Genomic DNA, 22,181 nt, shown 5'->3' on the forward strand with positions numbered 1-22,181 from the left:
TGCTAGAATTTTTCTTTTTCACATGAAAAGGTACTTTCTATTGTTTCCGCTGTAAGGTTCTTTAGAGTGCAATAGTAAGATGGGGTGCAGAGAAAAGGAAAACCTTAATTTATTTTAATCATGCTAGAGAAAGCCGAGAAAAAAACACATTCAATATTTAGGACCTCTGTAGAAATACAATGCACTGTTACTGAATGACACAATCTACCTAACTCGCATCAGTGCTTCCAATACTGTGCTCACTTAAGAAGACATTTCAGAGTCAGACCGTGCCAGACAATAAATGCTAGTTATTAATCAAAAATGCATCTATCGATAAACTTTAGCACTGTGAGAGCATTGATTTACTGCCTTGACATCTGTAGAAAGGGATGCCAAAATAACTCAGATTAAAAACTCTCATTAAAACAGACTTGGCTGGGTATTTATTTCTTCAGTTTGTGCCTTAAAACTGCATATTTGAGCCAAGATTTTTCTAAACATAGTGTTGACTGGTAGCCTGAGGACTCCTAATGGTTGCATGAAAAGCATAGGAAGAGTTTTTAAAAGATTGCCTGTGCTTTGATGTCTATATTTCTCTTCAAGATCCTAAACAGGAATTTCCATCTTGAATCTAGTTCTCTTTCCTTTCCTACAGAACAATTTAATAAGTGTTTTCTGTTTCAGCCAACGGCTACAGTGAACGGAACTTGTGCTCCATCATCCAGGAGCAGGTCCTAAGGGAAAATAAGATATTAAAACAAGCACAGTGACTGGAGGCTCTTATTTTACGTTTCAGAATAATGACTACCTAGCAATAGATGTAGTTAAGGCCATCACTAATGAGCGTCATGACATTCAAGCGAACTCTGGCTTCCCAAGGGGTGCCCTAACGCGGAGGGCAGCAGGAGGGATGAGTGGAAGGCCAGGCTGCCGTGTGGGATGAGTGCCTCCTGGTGGGTACCTTCCCATATGGCATCGCAAACCAGGGAAGGCAGACGCTTCCCTTTACCGTTATCCTCAGAGCGTCCCAGACTTTCCATACAAGCACAAGGTGAAGACACCGTCCGGGTTATTGATGCGCACTTGAAGACAGTGACGGCAGATAGTAACACACATGCACGCACACAGAGACACAATCCAGAACGTACTGATGAAGGAAAACCCTTCAGGCTTCAAGCAATGTTCTGTACTGCCTTCTTTTCTCCCTTGTGAACCAGCACTTCCGAACAGAAGTTGAGCCGTGTTGGACCAAGGTGCAAAATATGTATTTGTTAAATAAATCGGCAACACGTCTTTTTCCTTTAGTGTCTCTTCAGGCTCCAGCAATAGCTCCAATGTTCATTTTTCTCCAAACAGGATAGTAACAAGAAATAATCATGGGAGTAAGGGACAGCATATATAACCGAGTCAATGAATCTTGGATAAGTGTCCTTTTTTAAAAAAGCTTTGTAATTTATGCAGTACGCACATGCTAGATGGCGTGTAAAGTTTGGTGTCGCTGCTGCTTATAAAATAAGAGATGGCAACCTAAAGGGGAAGATTTAGCTAATATTTACAATACTGGAAGAGAACAAGATTCTAGGGGGACAAGTCATAAAAAAACAGTACGCAAACTGTCTGTGGAGGCACCTGAGCCGTGTTCCTTATGCAAACGCCTGACTGATCAAAAAATTCACCAGTACCACAGCAGAAACTGCAGCGTCGGTAATCCGTCGCGTGTTGTCAAAGCTTTCGCCAGCTTCATAAATGAATTTGCCAATTGTCAGTAGGCTCACTATTGCAGGTAAGGTTGCCGTTATTATTTTGGCATGCTTTGTATATGCTATTTCAGATCTGTTTGTTTTCTTCTTGTCCTCTACACAGAGGAATTTTTCCACACTTTTTAGTGAAAAATCTGCCATAAAACGTGACAGAAAGCACTAATATGTGAGTTGCAAGAAAGTCCACGAGACTTCTGCTGGGCAAACACGAGAGTGCAGCTGAGAATTACGAAGGGAATCGATGCTTGTCTGTGTAGCTCTGACTCGATGTCGGCTTTGCCCATACCACATTTTGGCGGGAACAGAAGTTCACCCGAATCAAAGGATGCAAATGAAGACCGCCTTTTGCACCATCATCTGCAGAGGTTCCTGCCACAATCCCCCGCAGCACTGCAGGGTGGCAGGGGCTGGGGAGGTGGGTAGGTGCCGCTCGCCCTCTCAGCACACAAACCCGCAGAGTTTCCCAGCCCCGGGCACGGTTTGCCAGCCTCCCGCCACCACACGGGTGATGGCCTGCCCACAGGCGTGCCTTCACTGGAGGCGCTACCGCCGCCCTTTCAATTTTGCCGGGCGGTGCATTCGTCCCGCCTCTCAGGCCGGCTGTTCCTGTCACGGCCACCGGCAGCTCCGCCCGGCCCTCAGCAACGCGCCCCGCCCCGCCGCGGCCCCGGGCCCGCTACTTGCCCTGGCTCCTCCCCTCGTCGCTTGGTTGCGGCGGCGCTTGCGTCCGTCGGGACCGACATGGCGGCGGCGGCCGCCTTCTCCTCCTCCTCCTCCTCCTCCGTGCTGCGCCCGGGCTTGGCGCCGCTGAGGAGATGGCGAGCCCTCTCGCGCCCGGCGCCCCGGGCCGCCTACAGCACCAGCAGCTCCCCTCGCAGCGCCGCCAGGTCCAGGTACGCCGCACCGCTCGGGGCATTCTCGTCCTTCCTCCGCCTTCTGCTCCTCTCCCTCCCGCTGCGGCGGGGAGCGTTCTTCGGAGCGGCGGGCCGGGCGGCCGCCGCGCGCGCCGCCGCCGTTTAACGGTCGCGCTGGCAGCCCGCGAGCGCGCGGCGGGCAGAGCGGGCGCCAACCGCCTGAGGGGAGGGCAGGGCAGGGCAGAGCAGAGCCCGGCGCCCGCTCCCGCGGGGCTCGGCTCCCTCATCGGTCGCCTCCGGGGGCGCTGCCCCTGGACCCCGGCCGAGTTGCAGTTCTCCCCGGGAAAACGGGACTCTGCGGGGTCTGCGGCAGCGAGCAGAGGTACCGGGAGGGAGGCAGGGTGGGCTGCGGCACCGGCAGTGCTGATCCGGTGGGCACTGAAATGGGGGAGCCCTGGCGATGTAGCTTTCCTGCCTCCTCCCTGAGGGGTATCTGGCTGTTAAACATTTGTTTGCTCCTGGTACCTTAAACAGCCTCTGAATTGATTTACACAGAATCACTGTATATATTAATTTTTTGGAATTTATGATTATTTTCGCGGATGGCTTGTAGGCAAGTATTTTAATCTTTGCTAAAGAATATTACTGTCTGTACGAAGGGACCTGTCATGGTGACAGCCCATCCCATTGCATCTCTGTGTCCTCAGCCATGCAGGTGGTGTGATACTGTGGTGCTCCTTTGTTCTTGAAAAAATAAATAAATTTAAAAACCCACAGATTTTAAAATAAAAATAAATTAAAATAATACTAATTTAAATAAATAAATAAATAACCCCATGTGGTCACGCTGTGTCGCATGTAGCACTGCAGCGGGCAGGGATCTGCCGGCCTATGCTGAAAGCCTGGATCCCCAGGGCCAGCAGGACGCACTCGAATGCAGGGAGGACCCCTCTCCTGACATTGCTACCCCCTGTGTTTCATTTAATGTGCTGGCTGGACTGAGCCTCTCGTGTTGGTGTTGCGGCAGGGCAACTACTAGCGCTTGTCTGGGTGTGGATGGGAGGGTTTCAGCTGAGCTCTTGCTTGTCAGCCTTTTCATTTACACTGGAGTTGTCTTAAATACTGACCTGAAAGTTTGCTCAGTTCAGCAGGTCACAAGTAGCCGACACTGAAAGCATTGTCTTTGCTTTGTGTTTTCAAACGTTAGTAAGCCGTACTGTGACAATTGAAATAAGCGTCTGACCTCCTACATAATCTGTATATCCTGTATAACAGAGGATTTGATTCTGCTGGTTTTGGTACAAACAGCTGTATTTCTGGAACAGTGCATGCCTACTTCTGTTCTTTGCTGCTAGTAACTGTTTTTTCCAGTTCTGTGAAAAGTAGATGCTCCGGTAATAATGATTTTACAGAGGTTTTCATGTGGTATTTATGGGACTGAGAAGATCCCAGTGTGATGCCCCATATGATTTGGGGCTTTTAATGTATAGGTTGATCTAAAATAGCAGCTGACATCTTTGTTTCCATCATGTCCTGCAAGTCACTGGATGCACTGACAAGAGGGATGCAGTACGTGTATTGTTCTGTTGTGAACTCACACAGGGTTCAGAATAAGAGCATCCATGAGTGAGTGGGATGCTAGTGGGACAGGACGGCAGAGTAACATGTATTAAACCTGTCATTACACCTGGTCAAGTTTTTCATGTGGATAATATTTAAAATAATAATTTACTTCTTAATTTCAATGTCTTGAATAGCTTGCTGAGCTGTAACCTTCCTGTACAGCTGATGCTTTACTTTTTCGTGTAGTTCTTGTATAATATTTCCGTCGAAGGACTTAAACTGTCTAGATTCTAAACCTAAGAAGCATCTACATATTAGAATATTTGCTATTTGTATTTTTGACAGTTGTGGAAAATTTTCTTTACTTGAGAAAGTTCTATACACGGTCTTTTTAACAAGTAAATAAAAGTCTTTGAAGAGCATTACAGTGCAACTAAGGAAAATGGCAAGGTATTGGAAGTTTCTCCTTAACTGTATACTTAAAGCTTGCCTTTTTTTTTTTTTATTCCTGTGGGAGTTAATTTTATAACTGGGTGGTGTTGCTGAGACAGAGTTCTGAAGGTCCAAATAACAAATGTGATAGTATTTACTGAGTTGTACTAAAGTATTCTTGATATTTATTTTGCATATGAAAATACTAGTTGATGCATAGAAGACAAATGAAGGTTGAATTTGCGAAGTCCCCGGTGTTTTCATGGTGACCTTTGTTTTACTGAAACTGGTTGCTCAGGAAGTTGCTAGAATTGGAAGGTGAGCTGAATTTAGGTATATTTTGTGCAGCAGGTGTGTATGTGTAGGCTGCTGTTTCATCTTTCCCTGATAAACTCTCAGCGCCTTATGTATCACATCTGGAGAAACGCTCAAAGCTTTAATGGTGGTTGAGTAAATCCAGAGACTTTAAAAATGTGGTACGAATAGATGGTGACTATGTAGCAGAAAGCTGGTTCTTGATGAAATGTACTTCATAAAAATAAATCAGCTATGTTACATAAAAAGTGATGTTAGTGCAACTGTTTTCTTACTTTTGGGAAGATAATTTCTGGAGTCACGAAGGATAGAGAGTCATGTTGGAAGGAGGAGACCTAGAAACTTCTCTGTTTGGAATGGTAAATGACAATGCATTGCCGCCTCATTTGTTTTCTTTTTAGTATTTGCATCTAAACCCAGGAATGGTTTCTGCTTTTTAGCCACTGGCATTTAAACAAGTTTCTTTCATAGCTTGGTAGGTAGTAGCAAGACGACTATGGTGGTGTTCTAGGTGCAGTTAAAATGTGTAGACAGTGGGGGTTTTTTCCAGAATGGTGGCAGCAGCTGCCTGTTTCCAAATGTGATCTTATTTAAGCGAAGAGTTCTTTTCAAGAAACAGATTAACTATGTTATGGGTGGGATGATGCTCCTGGCAGTTTGTTTGTGCTTCTAGGATTATGTGTTTTGTTTTGTTTTTTCCTTTTTAAAGACTAGCACAGGAAACAAGTTGTTTCAGTACTCACCACTGTGCATTTCTTCCATATGCTGTTAGGGTAATATTTTAAAATCTTTCATGTTCTACCATCCATGTGTCTATAAAGTTTAAACAAGTGTCTCTGAATAAATATGGTGTCTGCTGGCTTTTAGATATTTTCCCCGTGTGTTGATTTGTTAAACATTTCTCGTGTTTGAGTGTGCTGATAAACAGACAAATAGGCATCTTATTAATATAACAAAACATTAATCATACATTATTTTACCCCAGTTGTGTAGTTTCGTAGAGTAGACAGAGAGCGCAAAACTGGCTTTAGACCATCTCAGAAAGTGTGGTGGGTTGTTTTTTTTCCTGAATGTTGTTCTAGGTGTGGAGTTGTTCATCCCCCAGAATACGGCACAGGAAAAAATCCCCAACTGATCAGACTTGCAGCGCTTTGAAAACCAGTCCAATTTGAACATAAAACGAGAATCCTTTATTGTTTTTGCAAACTTTGAACTACTTTCATCATGGCAAACTAACTCAACATATATTAAACATCAATGTTTAAGTTGTTTGTGTACAGATATATATTAAAGCTTCAAGCATATGCATTAACAGAGAGTGGTGAAATGTTTTATTTCTGGATGTTCAGGGCACTCAGGCAAAGAAAAACATTACTGCTGAAGGATGTCAAGCTTTTATTCTCTTAATACCTAATCAAACATTTTTTTTAATCTACTAGGGCTTTTTTTTTCCCCTCCCAGGGAGGTTTTTCTTCGGAACTAAAGCTACACTTCTGTTACACGATAGGTAATGCATGTTTCCGTGATACACTGTATTTGTACCCTTGTCTTAGATTTCTAGGTGAAACTCTAAACCCACTAGAAATAAAAATGATAAAGAGAAATAATAAATACTGCTGTCTTCCTAGGATATAGAAGTAAAATACCATCACATCCTTTGCTTATTTTATGTGTCCAGCAAAGTTAAAGCAACAAAAACCGAAGTAGCCAAACACTAGGTGTAAGAATAAAGTAATTAATTATGGTGATTAAATGTAATTTATTACAATCTTTCATAGGAAGAACAGTATGTTGTCTTGCTGTAATGATGACCAGCTGAGACAAATCATCATCAAGACTGAAATAATTCATTTTAGGACATTTCTAGGGAGTCTTCACTTGTACCACCTATTGAAGTGTTTCAATTTGTGTAACTGAAATGTATATGCTTAAGTGTATATGTATTCGTGTTCTTTGTCTTTTTTTATTTAATAAAGTAGACCAGCAGAATGGTAATGCATGAATAGCTGCTAATTGTGGAATATCTAACCATGTAAAAGAAGAAAATAATAATCTTTATGTTCTCAGTAATGTAATGTTTGTTTTATCCTTGGTTTTGGCCTTGGACTTGTAAAAATTTAGGTGCTGGCCGATTTAGGGCAAAACTATTTGCTATATATGAAATCTATTTGAAAACTTCTGCTAGGAGGTGCATAAGAAAGGATGAACACCTCAACCGAAGTGGTGGTTCTTGCAGTAGGTATATTTACAGCTTGGTGACAGTGATGGCATTTTTTAGTGCAGAGTTAACCTAGTAGGTATGTGGAGTGCTTTTAATAGCTCGGGACTTGTGACAACTGGGACACTTGGTTCCTGAACCATTATAAAAAGTGTTAGCTGTATTCCAAAAAAGATTTGCACTAGTGACATTGTACTGATACTGGCAAACTGTGGGTGGTTGAGCCCATGCGGCTCAAGACAGGTGTGTATCATCAGCTATGAGCACATGATGGGAGGGAGCTTTCTTGCCTTAAACAAATAGTAAAATTTAGAGGGGGGGAAAAAAAGTCACGAGATTTGCTGTTTTTTCCTTCCTTAAAAGAGAGAACACTGCATCTGTAACTTGACAGCTCTTTATCTGTAACTCTGTAAGATCCAAGGCTGACCTTTCACACTCCATTTTCCGATTATGTGGTCATTTTAGTTGCTCTGTGGTTCATGGTCAGTCTCCAAAGCAAAGTGACAGCTCCAAAGCTGAAAGTTTTACATAAAGATTTATTTTCCCTGTACTTTGTCTTCATTGAGATTCTCCTTGAAACCTGGAGTCACTTTCATGAACATTTGTCATAAATGTACATGCTATTTACCATCTCCTTTCCCAGCCCCTTTAAGTTACGAATACGAAAAACAGAACTCCTCTTTGCATTGATACCTTTCTTTACTTCCTCAAAGTGTCCACTTAGCTGTTGGAATGCCAGAAGAGGTAGTTCTTTTAAAGTAGGGCCATCCCATAACTTCTTGCTAAGGTACAATTGTACTTGTTTTCTTCTGCATATGTGAACTAACCTGGAATCAATTTGGTCTTCTATACCTGGGCTGCCCCAGAGTATTAATTTTTGAGCGTAGTTTTAACCTGAAACATTTCTGTTCTCAGGCAAGTTTTTGTCTTTTACAGTCAACTTGTGCTGAGGCTTGTAGAACTTACTGTTTGTTGTCTTCAGAAAGACCGAGGTGTTGAAGAGCCTTATCACAGCACCTCTTGGCTAGGATATATTACCTGCGTTTTGTCCTAGCTTACAACATGTGTGTGTGTGAGGGGTTTTTTTAATATATTTGTGTGTGTGTGTATGGTTTTGTGTTTTTAACATAGTCTTTCTGTTCATCTGCTGTGGTTTTGATCCTTGGATGACTGAGAAGATTGAACCTTATGGGGTGAGAATGGTCAGATTTAAGCGAGGACAGATCTTGAAAACTTGATGAGTCTGTGGCTAGATTTTAAGGAAGAGGCAGGCACTTAAAAATGTTTAAAGATTAGGAAAACTTATTCTTTGCAATGTGTTTAGAGTAAAAATAGCATAGAAATGCGATACACATTCATATGGATTGAAAACATGTTTTGGCACCAAAATGTTAAGTCCTTGTATTCTTAAATGTACATGGCATTGCTACACAGGTGAGCATTAATTATTTATTTGGCATAATGAGTACATGGAAAGAAGTGTCTTGTGCCAAAGGCATGTATAGCTAAAACATAAATAATGAAGATGAGAGAGAGAGAGATCTATGAAAATGAGCACGTACAGAGCAGGCCATGTAGGAAAAGAATAAAACCACATCTGTTGGCTTAATTATTTTTATTTTTATATATATATTTAAGTTAAACAGGACAGAAACTTGTGTTTGGGAAGTAGCTAAGGCTGGTGTAAAATTGAAGAGAACAAGGTATTCATGTTTTTTGTGTGCTAAGTATGTTTGTAATACTTTGCTTTCCTGACAAACAGTCAGCTAAATTGTTCTCAGCAGAGTGTGTTTGCTTTTCTTTTTTTTTTTTTTTTTTTTAATACTTGGCACTGTCATTTCTTTCTTTTTTTTTCCTTTTTTTTTTTTAAGTTATAATGACACCTCGTTGGTGTCATTGTAACTCACCTGGAGTCCTTGCTAAACTGTGTCAGTTACAAATGGTAGTCATGTTGAATTAATTTATTCAGTTCAAAGCAGGGGTTAAAATAGGTGTGTATGTCTGTATACATGTAAAGCTTTTCATGTCAAAGAAGGAAGTGAAGGATGTTTGCAGAGGGGAAACCCTCTCCCACTCAGGCTTACTTCCTAGCAAGTAAGATCAAGTCATCAGTCGACGGTCTTTGGTTAAGAGCTGATGAACCAGGAGCGTGTTTTTTCTTACAGTGCCGCGTAATTGTGCTCGTTAGGAGATGAGAGAACGTGTCCACCGGTAATTTTGTGTGTCTTGGTAGTTCTGCTTCTGGGGAGTTGGTGTTATTTTACTGCATTTTTACAGATAGAATAGTATTTACTTTCTTGTTATAATATCAGATGATTGTGCCAAGAAACACTGTTAACTATATGTATGTATCTTGTTAGGATTCTTGGAGTTTCTTTGAGAAGATGACAGGTTCAATTAGTGAAGGAGATAGTGTAGATAAAAGCTTGAACTGTGGTGGAATGTGTCCCATGGACATGTACAAAGTGAGGAGCACCTATGCTTGCTCACAGTGAGCAGACAGGCAGGAAGATGGAGAAGACTCCAGAGACAGGAGAAGAACCAAGGTAAGACAAAGCTGACACTTGGAAGATCTGAATGAAATAGTACTTAAGGAAGTGTTGTTCAGTCAAGATGCACTTGGTCTTTGAGCAGTTAGCTGGTGAGGTGAGCATGGGAAGCTGACAAAAGACATTAAGAGCTTTACCGAAGGGTAAATCTTAATATTATTGTCACCAAAGTGTCACGCAAGGGTGAGGGTAGGGCTTGTAAGATTAAGTAAGGAATTCGACTTCCATTCCATTCTGCGGTGACTCTGGAGGCTGTTAAGGTTTAGCTCGTATGCCATTTGAGATAAACTTTATTTTAAAATACATTTTGGGGGTTGTCATGTTACTGCTTACAAGTTGTTCATTTATTTGACAGAGTTGAGCAGTAGTAGAAGTTAGAGAGTTGGGTACTGTTATTTCCAATCCAGAAAAATGTTTTTTCAGCTATCTTGCTCTTCCCTATGTAGCAGAGTCCTCATAGAACTGTTCTTCAGGAACGTAAAATGTAGACTGGATTTCTTCATCTATCAGTCAGGTATAGAGGTTAAGTTTGGATGATTTCTTTATATAAGACCATAGAAAGTCTCTGATTTTGGGTGTCCTGTGTGGTGTCATTGTTGTCACTGCTGTTCCCCCCCCACCTTCCTTCTTGCACACCCGTGTGCATTTAGCGTCTTTGGTCATGAAGATTTACTAAGAATGATTGAAACTGCAGAAATTTCTGAAATAAGTAAAATGCAACTTACTCTTTTTGGCTGCTTAAAGTTACAGGTTTGAATCTTAGAAAATAACATGTTTTAAACCAGATCAGTGATACAATTTCTTGCTCTATAGCTTTCTGCCTCTTCCTGCTTTCTCCCCTCTAAGCACCACCACCACGAAGCAATAAAGTTAATATTTAAAGGCTGCTTATGTGATACAAAAGGAATTAACATCTTAGCATCTGAAGGTTATACGTGCTGGAGGGGTTTTTTTGTTGCGGGTTGGTGGGGTGTGGGGGTGTGGGGGGTCCAAATCCTTGGTTGGGGTGATGATCACAGCAATGATAGAGGGAAGGAGGGGGGCTGAGGAGTTCTGGGACAAGTTCAAGGCACAAGACTTCTTCAGTTCTCCTCTGCTTTTCTACATGGTAAGGCAATGGTTGTGGGTCGTTCACCCAAGGAGGATGTTTGTCTGCTGTAGTGCTGGTTGAGGAGCAGAGGGAGGTTACTGGAAGGACAGGGAATTGACAGGACAGAAGTGGGGAGGGCATGACAGAAGCTCCTGAGTTAGTCACCACTGGTTTATATGAGATAAGTCATAAGAAAGCTGAGAAATAGTATCATCTAGGCTTGGACAAAAGAATAGTGTGAATAATACCATGTCAAATAGATTTTTGAAGGAAATTTGGGAAGGGAGGTGGGTAAAAATTCCTTAAAATAGAAGAACTTAAGGGTGTAAGAATGTTCTCATGTTCTGTTCCCAAGTGCAGGAGTTGATAGATGTGTTCAACCTGGCTACGTGTGTTGGGAAGGTGGGGTGTGGCAGGTGAGCTGCTCTTCTGTATGCACTGATGGCACATTCCTGCTCTTCAAATAAGAGAGTGGAAAACACTTCTTTCCCTGGGTGGATTTGTAGTGCATTAGTGTTTTTCAAATAATATTGGAAATACTGGCAAATTAACTAATCAAAGCATTTGCAAGTATTTAACATGGTAGATCGCACGCTTAAAACTGTCTTGTTTGTGAAATTTTAGACCTAAATATTGTGTGTCTTTTTGTCTTTATAGTGATGAAGCAACCATTATCTCAGGGACAAAGCTTGCTAAACAAGTTTTGAAAGAAGTTCAAAGGGATGTAGAATCGTGGATATCCTTTGGGAACAAGAGACCTCATCTCACTGTCATCTTAGTAGGAGACAATCCAGCTAGTCATATCTATGTCAGAAACAAGATTAAAGCAGCTGCAGCTGTAGGTATGTGTTATGTAATATAGATGTTCCTTTGGTAAGCACAAGATAATGTTATTTAAAAATATAAAATAAAAAAAAAAGTGGGGGGGACACCCCCTTTGTATCTTAATTTAATTTTGCGCTGTTTTCTTACTCATCTTCTCTGATGAACCTAAAGAAAAGAAGTTGCATTGACATGTGAAGGAAGTAGTGGCACATGAATGGTAGCCATAAGTTCAATTCTGTACCTTAAAATGTTGTTAGGAAACAGTTTGCACCATTACAGTTAGAAACGGGAAACTAAAGGAGAACACTGTGGAAATTTTTTGTCAGTTGAATGTCTTAACTAGCTTTGAGAGGCTTGGTGAATAAAGATAATCGGAGAGAAATTGCATCAGGCTTTAGTTGTTTCTGCAAGACGCTTTGATTATTTTTGAATGTGAAATATTTGCTTAAGAGCTTGTCTCCTCAGTACCTGTTAGACTCCTTCTTTTATATGTGGATTTTTCAGTCCACCTCCAACTGCGGTAGCAACCCCTACTACCCCGGAGTTGATGGGAACAGTGATTAAGTAACCAGTTTCACAAGAAGATATTGAGAAGAGCCTTTTTCTTCATAATGTCAATAATTTCTTCCTAATGTCAATCTTCATGTGCATCTGCTGTATTTCATGGAATATCTGTCCTGTTGAATGCTTTAGGTCCACAGCAGAGCCAGGCAAGCCAAACCAAAACCAAGGCTTCTCAGCTCTGAATATGAAGGGCAAAATTCCAGGCATAGTGAAATCAAACAGTAAAGCTAAGTAACTGATTACCTGCGATAAAGCCCAGTCCCTACAACATGTCATCTCCAAATGACAGAGTATCATAGCCTAAATGGGGAACTTGAGTGTTGTTGCTATCAGTGAAACTGCAATCTTGTGAAGTAACTTGAAAAATTTTCTTTTCTAATAATGAGTTTTCTCCCACAGAAGTAGAAAAGCTATCAGAAAAAATGCTAGTAATGCTAGTGTAGCTTTATCTGTTCAGTTTTGGCTGTAATTCTCAGGAGCACATTTGTAGAAAAGTCACATGCTTTATTTTGCAAATATTTCTAAACTGTTGTTTAATTGTGGAGCTACTGTGTCCAACTGTAGATCCTCTCCCCCCCCCCCCCCCCCCCCCAATGTTTCATTGACAGATTGTACTTGACATATAGAAATACAGCATTAAAGACCAGGCAGCAAAAGCAGAACTTTTAGCAAGTCCTACATGGTTATTTAAGACAGTTGTTACACATCGGACATGTTTTTAGACAAAATGACTAAGCTGTCCATAGGTAAATTTCCTGATACTAACATGTCTTCTGTTTTTGGTTTTTATCAGGCATTTCTAGTGAGATCATACTGAGGCCTAAAGACATTTGTCAGGAAGAACTCTTACATATGACAGTAAAACTCAACAAGGATTCAACAGTTACTGGTTTATTAGTTCAGCTACCTCTCCCAGGTAGGTGACATCTTTTGTCCCACTCCTCATATACAGTCAATGTAAGAGGACAATTTTGGCTTGCAAGTTTGTCTTAGTGACATAAGAAGCTCTTGAAAGAGGTCATGCATAATGAAGGAGTAATTGAGATGTTAAATTTTTTGTTATATACTAGCATGCAGTTCATTTTAAACAAAAAAGCAAATTAAATTGTGAGAATCATTTTGTATTGTCAACCTTGCCTTTTTTTAAAGTTCAGTCAGAATGCTGTTTCAAGGAATTTCCCTCCACACATGCACATTATCCAGTTTATTTCTCTTATTTGGCATGTGGGGGTGGGTTTGTTATTTTTTCTTTTAAACATTTTGTGCTGTTTTGTCTGGAAGTCCAAGCCCTTTGCCATATTTTCATCCCCTATATCGTGACAAGTTATGCTATCTAGTGGATGATGCTACAGCTTTTCTCACAGTGATTCCAGGTTTTGCCTTAAACATTTGTTTGTGTTTTCTATGCTGTCCCTAATGCCCAAAGGTGAGCTTTGTGCAAAGGTCCTAAAAGCCTCTACTGTATTCTTGGTTTTTATTTCCCTTCTCCTAATTTGTAATAAAATCTCACTAAAATATCACTTGGCAGTAGCTGGCAAAATGGTATTTCGGCAGTGATAAAACTTGAGGGTTTCATGTAAATCTACCTAAGTCAACTTTGTTAAACCACTGTATGCTTCCTAATGGAGAGGTACCTAAATTACTAGAGTCACTGTAGTAAATGGACTGACATGTTGGGTTTCCCCTGTGTCTGTGTTTCGAAGTGTTGTCTTACATCATACTGTATGCTCTGAAGGGCAGGAGCTGTCTTTTTGTCATGTATCAGCATGATTTTTAGCACTAGCTGGGAGTCCAGGGGTTACTGTTTACAAGTATCTCTGATGGTGAAGTTGAAGCTTTGCTTCTAGGTAAGTTCTTAATTTCCTTTCCTATTCTTAGTCTTGGTCTTCACTTCCAGGCAGTTCTCACTGCCTTTATTTCATATCTACGAAGCAGCAAAAATAGGGGCAGGTGCTGAGTGTTACAGAGGAAGAGATGCTTTGTTTGTATTTGTAATACATGTCAGGGTTCATGATTAGGAAGTTTTGTGCTTCATATTATATGAAAGCTAACTGAAATCAGACACGTGTTGAAATAAGCTGGCCACAAGGTGGAAGTGTAACACAGGTACACAAGACTGAATTCTTGGACACCAAGTAAGGAGCTCTGGGAGCTGATGGAATGTGGTCGGTTGGCTTTGAACAAACATCTTTCCCACTCAGAGCAGATTAGGGGAAACAGGTAATGTAGCAAATTTTCATTTCAGTAATAAGAACTCATGTAAAAGGTGGAGCACTGACAGCCTAGGGACGGAAATCTTTGTCTGAAGCGTGTAGCAAAGGAAACAGACTCATCCACTAGAGTCCCAATCCACTGTTGTGTTCCCCAGAAGTGGGAGGTGTCACGTGCCATTTGTCTTATTTGTGTGGGTGCTTGGTAAAATTGTTAGGTACCGCTTGCAGAATGCATTTTTTTGAGGAGGATATTGGGCGATTACAGTGTGCCCTTGAGCTGTCTGCTTTCATTGATACATAGTTCAACAACAGCCTTAAGTCTTGAAACTTAGTGAATTTAAACCTCTTCAACATTTGAAAAGGAAAAAAGACCTGAAGATAATTCTAGTTGTGTCAATCCAAATGTCTGATGCTGGCACACTTAAATGTTTAAGCTCTAAAGTAATTGGTTGAAGATCCCTCTGAAGAACTACGGTACGTCTGTCACAGTAACTACGTGAAGACTAATTAGCCTTCCTCTAACCTATAAAACTTGCTAGTTTGAGGCTTGGCTGTTGCCTGCCTTAGTAAAAACTTCAGAGTAATTTAATCAATAGCAGAACTTTTTCAATATTGCATTGTCTGTATAGTAAAGTTAAATATGGAAGTTATCATGACTGAAAGCGTTCAGGAAGTTCTTTCCATAATAGATGTCAGATAAAACTCTGATTACTGAATTATTTCTTTTTTTTCCCAAATGAACTTCAGAAACGGAAGGGCAGAAAGCTAAGTTAGCTCATTTTCCAAAATTCTGTTGATTTGCACTGTAGTGGAAGGAGGCAAAGCCTAGAAGTTGTGAAAACTTTATCAGTGGAAGCCACTTAGTCCAGAGTTGAGGTTGTTGTGTGGGGTTTTGGGTTTTTTGCAGTAAACCACACACAGGTGTGGCTTTTGATCAGCATCGGGATAAAAATAGAAGCAGAAAATAGCTTTGTTCTCTCTCACTTTTGTGAGCTGGAGCAACTTAACTTTGAGGATTGTCATCTTTGCCTGAGGAAAACTTCCTTTCTGTGCACCTTTTGAGTGCATTACTTCGGATGTGGTAATGGTTTTGTGGAGAGTTTCCTGTATCTTTTTTAAATTGCCTAGAAGATGGCTGTGAAATGTTAGATATTTGAGATGAAATATTAAAACCTCAAAATTTTCTTAGTTGTAAGCAGCCAAGAAGTATGAGACAAATGAGTACAACCATGATGTCCCTCTGCTGTGAAAGACACTGCCAGCCTAAGTGCGGCCTGCTTTGGTGGAACTGACTGTTAAAATCATAGCAGTGTCCCAGTAGAGCGTCTCAAAATTATTTCCAGGGAGCTCATTGCTGCTACTGAACAGCTTCCTCCTTGCTCCGTGTCTGTATTTCTTGATTCATATGGTATGTTTTCGAATACCTTTGTGCTATGTTATTTTCATCAGTCTTCCCTTTTGAAAGCCAGTCTTTATTTTTCGTATGTCAACATTAGAGGCACATGTTGTTTGTTGTGTAAATAAGAGTTTCTCTGTGTGCGTGTCAGAGTAGCTAGGCAAGTGATGCCCTGTGTCATCTTGCAAGCTTGGTGAACAAGTGAAAGGGTGAGTGCAGAGAGGAATTTGGCATGGACAGTGGCTTGGAATGACGGCAAGTAAATTTGTATGAATATCAGTTGGGAGGAGGATGTTCTATGGAAGCGTGTTCTATGAGACTGACAGAAACATACTTAGTCAGTATTTTGTTCCTCTGGAAGTAAATGAGGCTATCTGTAGTCAAGTGGAAACAAGCCAGGAAAATACGCTTCTTGAGGCAAATAAAATCTGCTCCTTATGTAACGTAGTAACTGTCTATACGGTTTGAATTGGTTTTGTTTGTTTGTTTGGGGATGGCTTGCCCAAGGTAGTGTTTTAGAAGTGTCTCTGATGAGGAAGGGAAGGTGTCCACATCTTCTCTTCTCATGCCCGTGTCAGCCTACTGGTCCCCAGCTATACACTTGCACTCCTTCCCTTTACTTCGCATAGTACTCCAGGAAAGGGTACTATGCGCCCTTTTCTGAAATTCTGCAGATCGGTTTTGAGTGGAAAAACAAACGCCTGTAAAGCATGATTTCTTTCTCTTTTACATGAATGTATCTATTATCTGTCTGTTTCTGGGAAGCTGAAGATAGACAGCAACAAGGAGGTGTTTGTCAGAGCAGCGTTCTGGCCTATCCCAGGCACAAGGAAAACCATGGCTGCCGAGTTGTTGTTTCATGAAAAACTAACTTGCCTAAGGTTAACAAGTTTTCTTTTGCAAAAACTGTTTAATAGGTTACTCCAAATTTCTTTCTTCTTTGTTTTTTTTTATTCCCCAAATTGACATAAAAACAAGATTATGGTTGCCTTAAATCTGGATTAGGCTAGTTTGACTTCTAAGAGGCTCTTTCATCAATGTACTTAACATCTTAATTTCCACAGACCTTTCTTATTAGGATTCAGAACGAAATTTCCTCCCATCAGAAAATGGAGAATTAAATTGTGAATTATAACAGTCTGGTTTAACTCTAGGGATTTTTTAATTGGAAATCTTTTAAGAAGAGATTAGCACATTTTAAGTTTTGTAACATACATGATATCTTTTAATTAGCTAGCTTCTTTCAGTGAGAAATCACAAAATACCTAAGTAGAGCTAGTTGACCTAAATTAAAACATCCTGTATATGTCTATAAAATATTTTTACTGGGAATGTCTGAATTTCGTAATCAACACTCATTTCCCTTTATTTGGCTTTTTTAAACATCCTGTTATGCTCCCTGAATTAGACATTGGGATATATCGCCTCACAATCGCAGAGTTCTGTTAGGGATCTAGCCTAGAATGGGTGTTGTATGATGTTCATTATATGAAAGATGCAAAAAAATAATCCTTCTGAGATGGAAGTAAAGCTGGAAGTGTAATCCTGGAAGCAGTTTGGGATGTTACAAAACAATGAAGCAATAGGCTAAAATGTCCCTGCTCAGTGCAGGGGGGTTGGACTAGATGATCTTTAAAGGTACCTTCTAACCCAAACTACTCTACAATTCTATGATTCTAAAATTGTGACTGAGGTACCACTGGGTAAATACACTTAGTAAACAAAGTTTGCTTTCTCGCTCGCTATGCGGACGTTTTGTAGAGCTGTTCCTCTGCAGTGTCTTCACATATGCAAGCTTCATACTTGGGTTTGTAACTTTGCAGAGGTAGGACTGGCTAACGTATGTTTTTTTCATAATCAGTACCAATGTTTATGCAGTATAAGCTTTAAGCAGTTGCAGACCTATCCCTTATCAATAGTGCATACGAAAGATGTTCATGACGAATAGATACAAAGAATAAATTATGTGCAGGTATCGTCATTTAAGCCATAATTACTGTTTCAAGCTCATCAATATCAAGCAATTTTATGCATTCTCACAGTTTTCGCATGAAGTAGGATATGTTTTGCTCCTACCGATTAGCAAATTACTAAAAACAGTTGTATTGTTGTAAAATGGAAAATGAAAGCTAGACCTGCAGAGTTATTTCAGCTTAGGGTTTCCGTATGTTTTTTAAAACTTAGGCCGTGTACCCTTTGTGATCTTAGAGACAGGTAACATGCACAATAACTTTTATCCTATGATTTTTTTTTTTGTTTGAGCCACCTGATAATTAACACTTCCAGAATGCAGAAGTGACTCTGAAGTGTCTTGCTTAAATGTTTATTTTTGTAGTTACTAAGTCGTTCTCGGCTGAGTATCGGCCTCTCATATTTTGACTGAATCTGCTGTATTAGCAGTGTCACAAAAGGAATCATTTACTTTTCAGTAGATGACTTCAAAAGGTGAGGTTGTAACTGCTGCCTTGAGAGGGGGAGTGTAGTTTATTCATAATGAATAATAACAATTACCCTAGCTAGACCAAAGTTGTATGTTTCTCTGTATAATGATTCAGATAGTACTGATGACACCTGACAAGTGAAAGAAAGGTAATTTGAAAGCAATGTGTTTCCTAGATCACATAGATGAACGAACAGTTTGTAATGCTATTGCACCTGAAAAGGATGTGGATGGATTTCATATTATGAATATTGGACGTCTGTGTCTTGATCAGCCTTCTATAATACCTGCTACTGCTGCTGCTGTGTGGGAAATTATAAAACGGACAGGTAAGAAACTGAACTGTATTGAAACTCTCTTTATCTCGAAGATGAATGAAGGATAAAGTCAGGTGTGAGTTAAAAGGTGTAGGTTATCTAAATGGATTGGGCTGATTGAAGAACACACACTTAGAGGATTAATCTAAATAACAAGGAGGTGCCAAATAGATGAGATCTTTTGCCAGTAGCATAACTATTAATTAAGTGTAGACAGTAGTCCGTGTAGCACACTTGGTGAAACACTTTGGTAACTTATTTTCTGCATTTTATAATGTTGCAAGGAACTTTCCGTGATATTGCTGACCTCCTGGTTGTTTATCAAATACAAGATTTGAATGCATAAGTTCTTGTGGGGGAAGGGGAAGTAACAAGAACAAAAATGGGAACGTTTAATTCAGTATTAGAAGGGGAAAAGAATGCATATGTATTCAATAGTTGTCATTTTATAAGTATAATATACATGTTCTTATTGGTAGATATAAGAGCTTCCGTTTCCCTTTGTGGTCAGAGAAGAGAAGTTAAGTCCCTCCAAAGGGCGATTCAGATAACCTGAAGGAGTTGCCAGTTTTGTTTCTCTAAGGTGAAAGCTGAAAGATGTTTCGTGGATTCATCGCTCAAGTTCAGCCTTTCATGGATTTTCAGGTCACGTTGATGTCAGCAGTCCACAACAGCAAATAATTTTATCTTGGGGATTGAGAAGAAGGGTTTAGGTATATCAAAATAGCAGAATACAATTTTTTGATAGTTTGGGGTTTTTTTTCTTCCCCCCCGCCCCCCCCCCTAGGAATACAAACATTTGGAAAAAATGTTGTTGTAGCTGGAAGATCTAAGAATGTTGGAATGCCTATTTCAATGCTTTTACATACTGATGGAGATCATGAAAGGCCTGGAGGTAAGTCCATGAATGTTGTTTTAATGTTTCCATTTGTGAAATCATTAAAATAAAGCTGACCAGAGGATTCAGATAAAAAGAGAAAGCTTTTGTCTCTTGTAAAATATTTGCAACCAGAGCAAGGAAATAAATTTACGAATCCATTTCCGATGTATTCTCAGGAGAGCAGTTTCTGGACTCTACTTTTTCTGGTGTTATGTCATCATTTTGTCCTCCATTTGAAACAGCTACTGTTTAAACATGGTTAGCACTGAATGTTGAGGATAATACCTGATCGTGCGGCCTTAAAGAGCTACAGAGGTTCATGTGATGTTTATACAAAGTAAAATAGCTATATGCCTTATCCTCATGCTTATGTAATATTAATTTCAAGTTTTTCATATACACACATATATACACATACACACATATACATTTACATATACGTGTGTGTATGTGTATATATAAAATATATTAAAATATATCTCATGATTCCTGTGTTGTACTATGTTAGGTGGTGATCATTCAAATATCCTAATGACCAACAAAGTAACTTTTCAGTGTGAGCTCTATGATATTACACATTGGCCTGGGGGATTTTTCTGCAGTGCAGTTTATATCCCCCTGGAAATTGGGGGCTGTAATGGAAATATTTTTAAGTAATTGTAATTACAGAAGCATGCATGTGCTGCTATAATCGTGCTGTAGAAAGAAAAACAAATATAATTTAAATAGAATACTGTTCTTTTGCAAATTCATTTTGATGTTAGAAACTGCCAAGGCGGTGTGCACAATTGAGGTGAACATGAAGGTTTAATCCCGGGCATATTTAATAGGAGTGGAGTGAAATCTGTTATTAATATAATACAACACTAAAAGCTTCTTAGTAATCATAGAGTTGGTTTTTCCATTCAGCCTCTGTGGGAAAGTTGCTATTTGAAACTTCTCTCAGCATTTGAATTGTAATTACCATCCGTGCATAGTTCTGGTCTCATCCCCATTCCCATGAAAATTAGTAGCATTTTTGCCATTTGCTGCAAATGCTGGGTTATATATGTGACTGGCAGTGCAGTTGGGTGTTTGAAATAGGCTTTATCCAACACAGAGTTATGTTGCTAACTCCTTGCATGTTTCTCAGTTGGAAATGAGGAGACTTAATGACCCGTGATTTTTTCAGCAACTTGTTACAAAACCCATAGTAGTTGCATGGGTGTGTTTTAGCTGTAACTAAATACTGTTTTGTAGCTTTCAGCTTTTGAGTTAGTTGTATCTGTGGCTCAGTTTTGTTCGCTTGTATCCTGGGTTTGAGGTTCTTATTTGACTGCCTGGTAGTATGACTTGTTTTGGGGGGCTAGTCCATAAGTTTGTTGGCCTAGGAAGGAACTTGGTTGTGCTTCATGGTCATCGGCCTACATTCTGATTCCTGACATATTACACATTACTGCACTGGCAGCCCTATTTACTGCCGTAGTCACTGATGCTATGTATGTTAAGTATTCTGTGTAGGGACAGGAAAACCTTTGGATATTCCCTTACTGACAATGACACTGGAATCAAGATGTAGAAAGAGTTAACTCACCGAAGTTGTCTTTGCTTATTCTGAAGAAATGGATTTATTTTAAAGGTAGATTTTCTTGTTTTCCAGCCTGCCAAGTGGTAGTATACAGTATAAAGCAGCTGGCAATGAGAAAACAAAGGAACATTTGTACTTCTTTGACAATAAATTAGCATTAAGTATGTATTTGTCATGTACATAGTGATAAATACTTTCCTGGTTGGGGTAGTCTGGTGTAGTTTTCATTCCTGACTCACAGATCAGGCTGCCCTTGAAGATCTGGTTGGTCTTCTGCAGTTAGCTGTCTTGTCTGCTTCTGCTCTGAGCAACAAGAGGCCAGCCTGGATGGCGTGTGGAAGGGAAGACAGGCTAGGCGGTGGTTTCAGCTCTGCCTCAATGGCTATCAGAATCTCTGGATGTATCGTGACAGAGAAGAAACTGAAGGAAGTTGAGGTAAAGCTGAGATAGACAGTGAAAGAGAATGCGTAAAGCTAAAGCATCATGAGATCGAGGAGGGTGGAGGTAAAGGAAAGACTGGAAATGTGAACGTAATAAAAATCATAGTTTAAACAGAATAATCCTTTCCACGCATTTTCTTAGCGGCTAATAGCAGGGCAAAATTTATGCATTATGGTCAGAGACATCTGTCGGGATACAAGGCGAGGTAACTTCCGCAAGTGTGTTAAGTTTCTAGACGAAGTGTGTTTTGGAGTTGAAACATGTCGGAGTTGCTAATTTTATTTTTTACCAAACAAAGGCAGGCTTTCCTCTTAGGCATGTGTTTAGAGCAATTTCAACCTGTTAATACAAATGAAGTGGAAGCTTTTTTTATTCTGTTTTTATTTTTTTATTCAGGGGGGGATGAGGACCAGACAAGACCTACAGTTAAGTGCTGAAAAAGAACTTTCTCAGGTTATCGGTCAGGATAGGGTTTTATCAGCAATTGGGCTGATTTGATTAAATAATTTTAATTGAGAAGTGATGCAAGGGAGGTGTGTGATACTATTTTTTTTCTTTGTTGTTGTTGTAGGTTTCAGCTGTTTTTTTACAGATTATGAACAGAACTGAAAAGCTGGGGTCTGCCTTCATCTGTGATGTTTTGTAGGTAGAAGCACTACTGTCCTGCAGGTGGCAATGTCTGATCAGATGGGAAAACTATCTGAGCCCTTACAAAACAAATTGTGCTTTGTGTAGGCCGGTCAAGAGACTATGTCTATTTTATAAGCTAGTGAAC

At 40.1% G+C, this 22,181-nt stretch overlaps 1 protein-coding gene across 16 annotated transcripts in view; it reads left to right on the top strand.

The window, feature by feature from the left end:
* The first annotated feature begins 2,441 nt into the window (after nt 1-2,441).
* Nucleotides 2,442-22,181, top strand: part of LOC140651826 (bifunctional methylenetetrahydrofolate dehydrogenase/cyclohydrolase 2, mitochondrial-like) — an 86,392-nt gene continuing 66,652 nt past the window's right edge. For 15 of the 16 annotated variants that reach the window (XR_012042526.1, XR_012042524.1, XR_012042528.1 and 12 more), the window contains exons 1-5: nt 2,442-2,635; nt 11,421-11,605; nt 12,946-13,068; nt 18,378-18,530; nt 19,306-19,413. Coding sequence is in view for 4 of the 16 variants with exons in the window: in XM_072861807.1 (XP_072717908.1) it covers nt 2,484-2,635; nt 11,421-11,605; nt 12,946-13,068; nt 18,378-18,530; nt 19,306-19,413 (721 nt within the window). In the remaining 12 variants the exon portion in view is untranslated. Of the gene's footprint in view, nt 2,636-9,565; nt 9,671-11,420; nt 11,606-12,945; nt 13,069-18,377; nt 18,531-19,305; nt 19,414-22,181 lie in introns of those variants that run through there. The other variant, XR_012042532.1, reaches the window with a different exon arrangement.

The sequence above is a fragment of the Ciconia boyciana genome, chromosome 5 (genome assembly GCF_034638445.1).
Source record: "Ciconia boyciana chromosome 5, ASM3463844v1, whole genome shotgun sequence".
Lineage (NCBI taxonomy): Eukaryota > Metazoa > Chordata > Aves > Ciconiiformes > Ciconiidae > Ciconia > Ciconia boyciana.